Raw genomic sequence first — 11,881 nt, forward strand, 5'->3', positions numbered from 1 at the left:
AATAGGTACCAGAGCGCAAGCAAATGCATCAAAGGCACCCTTGCAAAGTTTTGTACCTCTGCGTGTACTGGCCCCAGGTTGTAAGAAATGACAAAGTAAGGGCTTTGAGCCTGACTTCTTGTTCTGAATACAGGTCATCATTGTCCTTTAGGGCGTTCTGAAGTTTATATATATGTATATATATATGTATATATTTATAAATATTAGGAGCAATAAGGAAGAAACCAATATGAACACATTTTTTTTAAAAAAGATTTATTTATTTGAGAGAGAGAGAGAGCGAGTGTGGGGTGGGGGGGGCAGAAGCAGAGGGAGAGAGAATCTCCAGCAGACGCCCTGCTGAGCACAGAGCCCACTCGGGCTCGATCTCACAACCCTGAGATCATGACTTGAGCCAAAATCAAGAGTCGGACACGGGATGCCTGAGTTGGCTCAGTTGGTTAAGCGTCTGCCTTCAGCTCAGGTCATGATTCCGGAGTCCCAGAATCAAGCCCCCGCATCAGGAATCTACTTCTGCCTCTGACCCTCCCCCCTCTCATGTTCTCTCTCTCAAATAAATAAATAAAATCTTAAAAAAAAAAAGAGTTGGACACTTAACCAACTGAGCCACCCAGGCACCCTCAGTATGAACGAATTCTTAGTTAATTAGAAATTTTGACTAAAAGGGGTTCCCTATTTCTCGAACATGCAAGAAAACCTAACTTTGATTGTAAAAATGTTATTATTAAATTTATTATGCTTTTAACAATTTCACAGAACATGCCGTGGTTCCAGTTACATAATAGGGAATGCATCTTTTTCACTAATACACAGAGAAGCTTTAGCATGTGTTTATTTGTTTCTAAGTATTTTAATGATCAGTGATTAATAGACTGTATTGCATGGAGGTTGAGCAAAGCTATATCTCTAATAATCAGGTAGAATTTTTTTTGTAATTAGGCTATTTTGATCTACCAGTTAAAACAAACTGGCTGTTCAAGAAGTAATTTGGGGCACCCAGCTGGCTCAGTCAGTAGAGCACATGACTCTTGATCTCGGGGTTGTGGGTGTGAGCCCCACTTTGGGTGTAGAGATTACTTAAAAAGAAAATCTTTAAAAAATTAGTTCAATGTTTATTGTGTAAAAATACTAAACTACTGTGTTATATAAACCTGAATTTTGATATTTAAATTGGGAGTATTAACGCCTTTTAGACATGTGGACATAAGGTGGTGCTACAGATCCAAAAAATTCTTCAGTCTCCAAAAATCAGAAAATAGAATACCGAAGCATCCTCTTGAAGTTTTTACATAAGGCCTAATTTTGAAAAGCTCTTCTCTGCTGACTGTTAAACATCCAGAATAAAGTTTTGAAAGTCATTTTTATTGAAATTTTTATTTTTTTAATATGAAACATACTTTTTTGCAGATTATCTGGGTTTTGAGTACATTTCATTGGATGAAGTAGATTAATTTTTCTTCTGATTTTGCTCTATTTCTATTTGTTTTCTTAAAGAAGAATGTACAGATAGATATAGATCTAGGTGTGAGGTTTCTTCAGTGTAAAACCAGAACTAAAACCGACATAGTATGAAAATGAAACTAGGAATTCTGGGATGTTTTCTAGTTAGCATGATTCAGGCACAGGATATTTAAACCCAACAGTTCAAGTATGATATGATTTAGTCACAGAGTTGCACTAAATAACAGGTAAACATACCCCGGGCCATTATGGATTTTTGGAGTATACATGAAAATGCTGAACTGATGGGAACCTAGCATGTCAGATACTACTTGAGGCGAAAATAAAGCAACCTGCACGGCAGATACGAAAATGGAATTAAGTCCCCCAAACAACATGCTCTGGGGTTTCAAACCACCACAACTTGCTCTCTTAGCTGGAGACTGAATTTGCAAACGTGGAAGAAAATTCTTCACAGGCTAGCGTGTGGCAGGAGAACTCAAAACTTACGTGCTCCAGTTTTTTTGGAAATAAGTATCTGTAATTTTTCTAGAATGGCTTCTAGAACTCCTCAAAAAAACGAGTTGCCTGGTAGTCTCTAGCTAACAGCTAAATAATTTCCTGAGGAGGCATTAGACTTAAACAGTGGTGTAGTGCTGGTCCGTGCAGAAGTGGGAAGAGATAGGCCAAAACAATGTGAGTTAATTTTAACACTGGGAATTAAATATTTTCTTACAGCTTCTGAAGATTATGGTACTTCTTGAAGCCATCAGGAGGAAGCTTTCTTATTAAGTTCCACTGAAGTGACCTGAAATAAATGTAAGTTGTGGTTCTTAAAGTGTTTTTTTCTTTACTTTTATACTACAACAGTATAAATAATTACAAGCTTCATTTACTTTAGCACCAGCCTTCAGGAAACATTTTATTTCATGATGTTACTCTCGTATCCATAGTACCATTTGAACTAGGTCTAACTGTTAGTTTTGTATTATTACAGATATTTATCTTTTCTTAAATTTAGGTTACAACATTGTCATTCTAACAAAACACAAAAGTAATGAAACTGGGAAAACAGCTGTCAGTTACATTTTCCTTTCCTCTTTTTATTTAACAGACACTAGAAAGCATCTCGTTTTTGAAGTGGCAATAAAAACAGTGTGTTCTGTTTAAAGCACATTCAAGAACTTAAGTAATTTTATATTCTTCAGTATTGCATTGCTCACATCCCACTACCTTTACTTCCTTTTAAAATTTTTTATGAAGGCAACTGTCAAATGGTAAGTACAACTGAACCGTCTTTATTCAATGTGATTTCATTTCAATTTCTAGTAAATTGTATAGATTCACTTGAATCACAATTTGATATGTAGCTTGCCACAAACCAGGTCCACATAATTGTGGTTGTACTGGGAAGGATTTAAACCTTTAATTTTTTAAAGAAAAGCAATGTGAGGTAGTAGGAAAAAAAAATTAAAGAAGCAAAAAACCAAACCAAATAGAACAACACCCAAACCATTGCAGTTGGAGTCTCTTGCATGAACCATACATAATCTTTCCTTGTCAGTCTCTTTAACTGTGAAAGCATCTATTTGTACTAAATGACCTGTAATAATATAAGGCAGTTGTTACTGTCTTTATATAATACGATGGAGCAGATGCTCCTTGTTAAGTGAACAATAGACTGCATTGTGTGCAGGTTGTCCGCTGTGGGATAAACCTTTGGAGATGCTTGATAGGCAAAAAGGACTCAGGTTATGACAACATCATACAGTAGGCATTACCAGTGTTAGTTGTTATGTTGGTTTGGACCAGTGTTGCTTAAACTTGATAATCAAATGAAGACTTCTTAAGGCAAAATAGTTTCTCAGACTCCTCAGGACACAGTTTTGGAATCTAATTTGAGAAATGCTATTCTAGGGTTTAGGAGACCATGTATTCTCAATGGGTATGTTATTGCTCCGAGGTGTGAAAACCGGTTCTTAAGGAGGGAAAAAACATCTTACCTTTTTAAATGGATGAAGAACAGGTATACATAAACAGAGATACAGTATATGTGTTCTATTAAAATTTCACAGGAGGGGACAAATAGGAAAAAATGTCTAAAAGGGCTTGGGGGGGCAGTAATGAAAAGAAAAAAAATTTAAGAAACACTGTTCTGGACTATACATAGCAGTCACTTAGTGGTTTTTAATGAATGAATGCCAAAGGCTGATTAACTACGAACTCTCTCTTGAAATCTTTCTTAGCTGCCAGGCGATCACTAAATGTTCTTTCATTCCTTATGTTAGCTAATTGAGAATTCCTGTTCTACTAATCATTCTTCCTTGGCTTGGATCTTCAATTCTGCTTTACATCATGTACTACATGTTTGTGTTGTATAAAAATGAACAGTTGAATATTTGAGTTTGATTTAAAAATATGGATTAAGCTTAGTGTGTTTTCAAAAATGTGTTCATTCGTTCACTCATTCATTTTCTCAACATATGTTGAATTCCATTTGCACTTTGGAAGAAAAGGATAATGTCACTGCTCTTAAGAAGCTTATACTCTATTTGGGTGACAAAGAACATATTTTGTCTATAAATAGAGAGTTTTCTTTGGACCATGACTTCAGTTTTATAGCCCAGGGCTAAAAAGGCCATCATCTTGTTTTATTTTTATTTTATTTATTTTCTTTTGACTTCAATTAAAAAACACTGTTTAGAGCTTATTATATTCCATTAGGAACTTTGGAGGATATATAGAAAAGCCAAGTTGTAGGTCCCCATTGAGCTTATGGCACTTCCCTTTTTCTGGTAGAGAAGATTAGGACCCTAATCACTATAGCGCAAGGAAGAATGTTTGATGTGCTTCAAAGAGACACAAGTGGGGTTCTATGAGAGAATCCAAGAGGAAGAGGCTAATTGCACCTGAGTGGGAAGGTTACTCTGGAGGGAAGGAAAGCTCATTTAAGGATTCCTAAGTAATGTTTCTGAGAAAGTTGGTTTTTTTATTGATAGTGCCTAGGATTTATAGGCTACTTCTTTCCAAATGATGTCAAATATTTTAACAAATAGCATTCTCCATATTTTCATAATACCCTGTTGAAATGGAAAAAGGTAGGTGGTATTATTCTCACTGAATAGGACAACCAAAAAACTTTTTAATATGATAAATTCTTGTGTTTTAAAGTGTAATATTCCAAGTCTGACTCTTTACAAAGTGGTGTGTGTATGCGAAAGAGAGAAACTAACCTAGTTTAATTATTATTGTCAAAGCTAGCCACAGTTTTGATAAAGTTCTTACAATCAGATTATGTAGTTTAGTGATTGAATTCTAGGATCTTATAGTCAGCCCTCACACAGTCAAAACTAATGTTTAGGAAGCCAGAACAATGCATAAATAATCATATTTATTTGTTTGTCTCTTTTGTTCAATTGCGTTTATGTGAAATGTCTTAAAAATCCCAACTTCAATACATATTACTTGGATTATTGGTTTCTTTGATACTTATATATGATTTAGTCCATTTCTGACATTTCCCTATGAGAGTTCCAATTCAAAATATGCAACGAGCTCAGTAATCAAATTTGATATTTACTCTTCTAATGTATTTGCTGTAAAGCCCACAGTTCCTTTTCTCTATGGAATTGAACGAAGACTGGGGCGAGGTGTGATGTTGAGTCGGAGTTCTGCAGAGTAAAGTAGAAATGGACAACCTGAATCAAGCTGCTCAGCCCAAAGCACAAGAAATTACTATTTTTTTTTTAATAAAGTGTTACAGACACAAACTCCTGAGCTTTATTTCTCCATCTCCAAATTCCTGTTGAGAATTTCTACTGACTGACCTGTTAACTTCAAGTTGAAAAAGGCATCTAAAATTGGAGTCCTAATCTTTCCCACTTACTGTCACCCAGTCTCCTCATTCTCCCACCACTCTATTACTCAGGATGGAAACTCTGAAGTCATCTTGGACCCTTCCTTCTCTCTTGCTCTCCTATAGCCCATCTTCACGAGGAGCTGTCCCATCCCAGTTTCTATACCAAGGCTTGAAAACTGGTGGCTCACAGGAGTGCACGCACTTCTTTATAAATATATGTACGAATGGTTGTACTAATGGCTGTATGAATGTATGTATGAATGTACTGAGCCAGAACAGTTTTTTACTTTAATTTGAATCCGAATACCTTTGGGTATTCTTTCGGGGCATGCACCTTCTGGTTAGTATTGCCTATCTTCTTCCATCCCTCCAGTTCTGTTCCTCTCTTCCTTTCTTATGCAAAGTTTGGCTAAGTTGTAGAAGAACGGATTCAATTCTTACTTTTAGGAAAGTGAAAAATGAGATTGGCAGCATCAGGGTATTCTTTGACTAATTTTCTGATAATTTGATACAAACAGTGGGGGTGATAAATGTTTCTCTTTGAAAATAGAATGAAATCATCTCAAGTTTTATACCAAGCAGGTCAAGTCATGATTTAAATCATGGAAACTCTCCACAGAACCTCAGATTATTTTTTTATTCTAGTAAAATATTATTATTGTTTTCTAGTAAGACTAATCACTATGAAAAAGAGCTCTGGTGACTTGAGGATAGGATAGAATGCTATCCTTAGTCCGGGTGGGACTGTCACCTCCTTTGGAAAACAAGTCTTTGTGGTTTAACCTGCTTGATGTTCTTAGCTCATTGCCAATTTGGATAAGTTCTTTAGGTCTTACTTACTCAGTTGAGTAAACCCACCCAGATTTTGTTAATTTAATGCCACCATTGTCTACAGGAACTCTGAGCTCTAGCTCTCTCTGCCTCTTATAGTTCAAGCATATGAGCTGCTCTGTTATGTGGTTTGGGTTGGCAAAGGCAGGACTTATTTGTAAACTTAAGAATTACTCCTATTTTGTCTTCATATATTCAAAAGTCAGAGCCATACAGCACTAAAACATCTGGATGAAACAAAAAACTCAGCAAAAACATTGGATTAAAGTATCTACCCTCCCCTTATTTCTTTTGAAAAGTTTCAAACAAATGTGTGTGACTGTGTTGCTAAAGTTTGCTGAATTCAAATTAGTACTGGATCAACAAACCACTTATTATGAGGATAATTTTCTTCTACATACATAAGTTTGAGTTACTCGTGGGGGGAAAAAAAACAACATCAACATCTCTGTGCCAAATGTGATTCAGAAGAGTTAGATTTTAAATATGAATTCATAAAAATGAATATGTTATCCAATTTATTTCACTTGTTTTCTTTTTTTATTCATAGATAAGAGTGTTTCCAACAAAGTCTAAAAGAGCTTTCAATAAATGTCAGTTCTTGTAATAAGAAAACTCTATATAATAGTTTAAATGGCAGTCTTTTTTCTTTAGTAGCACATAAATGATGACATCTTTTGTTTAGATAAAATATGATACTAAATACTAAATAGGATTATTATGAAGGTCTAAATAAGTTACATATCTAAATACTCCATAGGCTTATTATGAAGGACTAAATAAATTAATATATAGAATAATTTAGAGTGGGGCCTAACATTTAATAAATGTAAAATAAATAGCAGCAATCATTATAATTGACCGAGAGCAATGACATCATCTTTGAATAAAAATGCATTAATAATGACAAGGCCTTAATTATGATACAATTTTACAGGTGCTATTCTGGCTGTCAGGATGAAGCCATTCTTTTCTACTTACATTACAGTCACATTTGAAGAAACTGATGGAACAGCTCGTAAATTGGTCTCATCACAGTCAACCTCTAAACCTCGGCAAAGACATTGCATGGGCACAGAACCGACCACTGAATAAGGAGGAAGTTGTAAGGAATGGGGATAGTGAGGGACCAGGAAGAGGAGGGTAATGAAAAGAAAGAAATGAAAAGCTATGAGAAAATTATTTAGTACAAAAGTGTTTTACCTAAGCAATATGGGCAATGCTTTAAATTAAGGTTACAAAGTTTGCTTTTAATTTAATGTTAAAATGATGCTACAACATTAAGATAAGAAAACAGACACATTTACCAGCCCATGCATTTCTGTAAATAGCTGACTGCTCTTCTCTATTTACTGCAAAATGAATGAAGTCATCTGCTTTTACTCACCCGAGGAGAGTGGTTATGTCCAGGGGTGACATGATAGTGTGTGATGGGCTTTAATGTCCATATTAAAGCTGCTACTTAAGAATAAAGTATTTATTAATAGCATAATCAAACCCTTAATGGAAGACTAAGTCATTTTTAACTAGTGAGAAAGAGAACTAAACATGAACTTATAGTGTTGGTAGAATTCTTTTTTTTTTTTCTTCTGGAAAATTCAGGAGTTCTTTAAAGGATTATTTTTAAATGATCTTCTTTTGGCTTATGTAGGGATGTAAGGATGTCTAAAATGTCATTTGTGGGAGTGAACTTTTTTTATGCATAGCCAGCCATTCTATTCTCCCTGCTAGTGTCAGGAAGAGGGAGAATTGGATGTATGACTTTGGCCATCTTGTGGGACTGCAGTCATAGTCTTAAAGATGTGATCCCATAGTTCTAAAGTCTACTAGAGACTTGCAGTGATGTGTTCATCTAGCTCAATAGTAGAATAGGATTGTTAGTCAGTATAATAGAGTCTGATTCCTGCCTATGTGGGGAATGATTGATTAATGAGAACCATGAGGAGTGCTTCCCCTCTACATTTACTTTGAAACCCTAACCCGTAGAGCAGAGGTTACAGACTCATGTCTGCAGGGGACTGGTGAAATAGGTGTAGGCCTTGTCCAGATGTCCCAGTGGACCAGCTTCTCCTGTTGTCATGTTAGGACAGGAATACATGTAGCCAAGTCAACAACTTTTTCATAAGAAGCCAGAAATACAATGTTGTATAGATAATTACCTATTTAAAAAATGAGGATAGCCAACTCAAAATATTTTAAAACATCACAGAACAAACAAAACTTTCTATGAGAATTTTCTGCTTGTAGGCTTCCAGTTTTTGATCTTTTACAGTAAAGCTTCCAGAGAGCAGAAAAGTGTCTTAATGGCAAAGTAGAGATTTCTATGACAAAGCTAGTGGATGATTGTTAATGAGCACAGTTGGCTAGTAAATAGGAGACTTTGACCTAGTAAATATCCCTTTGCTCAGCTATGGGATGACAGGTGTTCTTCCTCTCCTCCCAAATAACTCTACCGCCTATTTTACAGGGTTATAAGAGATCAAAATCATAACTTAGGTTTTGTGTTTTCTGTAAACAGAGTCTCCGCCAAGGACTTTTAAACAGTTTTATGGTTGTAAGTAACCATTTTGGCTGTGGATCTCAGAAGCTGAAAACTGATTTTGTCTCCAAGTTATAAGCCACATCCAACATGAGTGTTGTGGGTTGGGAAGAATGTGGGTTGGGAAAGAGGGTGGAGGTTTTGAGAGTGAAACTAGGAAGGGTAAAAATGGAAGGAGTGAAATTAGCATTACTTCCAGCATGTTTTTTCCATTTATATTGATGGAGTTAAGATAATTCATATATGTTGATTACAGGGTTACCTGTAATAGGGAAAAATGAAAAAAATAACACCAAAATATCCAACATCAAAAGAATGATTAAGCACATTATGACACTTAAAAATATATTATATAGTATATTCAAAAGGAGCTTGTAACAGCATGGATACCTGATTATGCTAAAATGCTAAATGAAAATATGATAAAAATGGTTTGTACAGGAAATTTCAACAATGTTAAAATAAAAAAGATGAATAATGTGCCAGCAGGTTAATGCTGGTAGCCTCTGAGTGGTGAAATTATGGTTGAGTAAACAAACAATTCTTTCTAAATCTTTGTACTTTCCATATCCCTCAAATTTGAACTCTAATACTATGTTGATAGATATATTTTCCATGATATTGTTCCTGAGAGGTGACTTTATAAATGTGAATTCCTCACATTCTTTCAACCAGCCAAAAATTATTATAAGCCATTCTTAGTTTAATTTCCAATAAATCCTTATAATAATCTGATTTAAATAAAGTGGTAAAATAGGAACTTTAAGTTTCACCCCCAAATTTTACACTACACTTTCCATTCTGTTTTATACTGCTTTTTTATTACCACCCTTCCTGAACTGTCTTTAAAGAACTCTAATTGAAAATTACATATTTGTTCTTTACCAAAAACTGATAAATTTTTTTTTTTTGATATATCATTTAATGTATAGCTCCATTCTTCCCATTAGTTACACTTAGGACACATTTCTCCCAGAGTTCAAGATTAGGCAAAAAGTTATCTCTCTTGCTGACTTGATCTATTTTTCCCCACCATTTGTTTGTTTTTGCTTTACAAGCCAGGCTATAAAAGTTATGCAACCCATTATCTTCCTTCTTTAGCTTGATGACTACAAAATTCAGAACTAAGCTTTGGACACGGGTATTGAACTTTTCTCAGTGAGGATTTCCTTATATAATTTTTCTTCCCATTCCTTTCCCCATTCACTGTTGATTTTTTTGTCTTATATGTTATACTAATGGCTTAAGTCTGTTAGTAGCCATATTTTTTATTGTAAATTGCCTAAAATCCAGTTGGGAATAAGGAGATATAAAAAGATTCAATTAAAATTTAAGAAATGAAAATAAAAGACTATCCAATAAAACAAAAAAAATAATAACTATGTTTTGAGATAACATGGCATAATCCATTAATTTTTTTGCATTATATCAGCAGGTAAATTATACCTGCTACCTTTTTTCTTTCCCAAAAAGTTTTAGGGATCAAATAATTTGGTCTGTGTGAGAAAATGTGAGGCTGAGACAGATTGCTGAGTAGCCTGTGGGTTTACAGGTTGGATGTATGCACCCTTAAATTGGGGACTGTTAGTAGCTTTTTATTAATCTCATTTGAATACTGAAGACAAAAAAAATATTAAACCTTTTTTAAAAAGCTGGACTTCACAATTTGTGATAGAACATAAAGGAAAAATTATTGTAAAGGGTCCCCCTTCCCCCCCACTATCTAACCAAGGACCAAATTATAACTCCTAGGCACAAATTTACATTTGCATAATTTATTAGAATAAACAAAATTTCTTTAAAAGGAGTTGTTTATGAGATCTTCCTGTTCTAAAATATCACAGTCAGTCCTGAGGTTATACCCTCCCACAGCCCCTCCCGTGTTTTTGGAAGTTTTCAGCATGTGACTAAGCATAGCAGGTTATAATTAATGAGGCTTTTTTGCAGTTCTAAAGTAGTTTAGACCCCAGAAGCTTTTTCACTTGCAAATATTAAAATGCGAACAGCTTCTCTGTTCTTCTGTTTCTACAATTTCTTTTGTATCAGAGTCTATAATGATGGTGAAAAAGGGACATAAGATAGCAACCCTGACTGATGGACATTAATTTTGTTCACAATATCTGGCATGATATATTGCTTTTATACTTAAGATCCCTGAGTCACTTTTAAATAAAATCCCCAAATTAAGGCTGCATGTCTAATAGAGTTTGCTGTTAGAAAACTATAGTTTACCATTTAAAAAAAATATGTTGGATCCAACTTTTAAAAACATGGTATCTTTTTATGAACTCATGGAAAAGGAGACTCAATCCTTCTGATTACTTACAGCATTTAGATGTTCGTGTCTCAAAGGGATATGGGGAAGTCATTCTGTAGTAATTGGTGAAATACTTGTCAAATTGCAAAGGCCATCCATTGTTGTCTCCTAAAATAAAAATCAGAGAGCAGAAAATTTCAAGAAAACAGAAATATTCTGATGTGTTGGGGAAAACAGTTCTTCCCTTTAAAAGAAACAAGAGATTCTCAGACCTAGTGAGATAAACATCATCTGGGAGCTTATTGACAAATGCAAATTTCTGGGTCCCCCACCTAGAGGTCCTGATTTTATAGGTCCAGATGGGTCCCCAAGTCTCCATTATGGGCACTGTAGGTGATTCTTCAGCAAGTAGTGTTTGAACCACATTTAAAGAAACAGTACTTTCTTAAGTATTGAAATACAACACACTGTTCCTAGCGTATTAATTATGATTCCCTCAGTCTTCTTCTATCATTTAAACTGATGTTGGAGGTGTGTCGACATGGATAGACAGTCACGATTGTTAAAGAAAAGAAGAAAAAAATAACATGCCCAGCATGATTGCATTCCATTTTTTTTTTTCTTTTTAAAAGGGCACTATGGTGTCACATGGATGGTTTTAAGAGGAGTTCTCTTCTGAATGCTTACCATATTTTCTCATCTATATTTTCTGATTTTGATATTCAACTCCTGTATAATTTTAAAAAACCCACAAGAATAGTAAATGTCTTTCTTTGGGGAGAAAAAAAGAAAATATTTTTTTTTTCTCAAAATTACTTATGACCTTAGTTATTTTTAAACATAAGAGACAATGAAGCCAATCATGTGATAGAATGGACTATGAATGGGGGTGTAGGCACAACTTCTCTGGAGATCTTTGCAGATGGTACAAGCCTTTACCCTACTGGGGGAGTTT

The 11,881-nt window shown here is 34.8% G+C and overlaps 1 protein-coding gene across 1 annotated transcript in view; it reads right to left on the bottom strand.

The window, feature by feature from the left end:
• Positions 1 to 11,114, bottom strand: part of RXFP1 (relaxin family peptide receptor 1) — a gene marked incomplete at its 3' end in the record, with an annotated part of 37,274 nt that extends 26,160 nt beyond the window's left edge. The window contains exons 1-3 of the mRNA XM_081813103.1: positions 10,996 to 11,114; positions 7,112 to 7,217; positions 2,177 to 2,248 (exon numbers count right to left, since the gene is read on the bottom strand). Of these exons, the coding sequence (XP_081669229.1) occupies positions 2,177 to 2,248; positions 7,112 to 7,217; positions 10,996 to 11,038 (221 nt within the window). The remainder of the gene's footprint in view (positions 1 to 2,176; positions 2,249 to 7,111; positions 7,218 to 10,995) is intronic.
• Positions 11,115 to 11,881: the final 767 nt, after the last annotated feature.

Source organism: Leptonychotes weddellii, chromosome 2 (assembly GCF_054177405.1).
Source record: "Leptonychotes weddellii isolate Sample4059 chromosome 2, ASM5417740v2, whole genome shotgun sequence".
Lineage (NCBI taxonomy): Eukaryota > Metazoa > Chordata > Mammalia > Carnivora > Phocidae > Leptonychotes > Leptonychotes weddellii.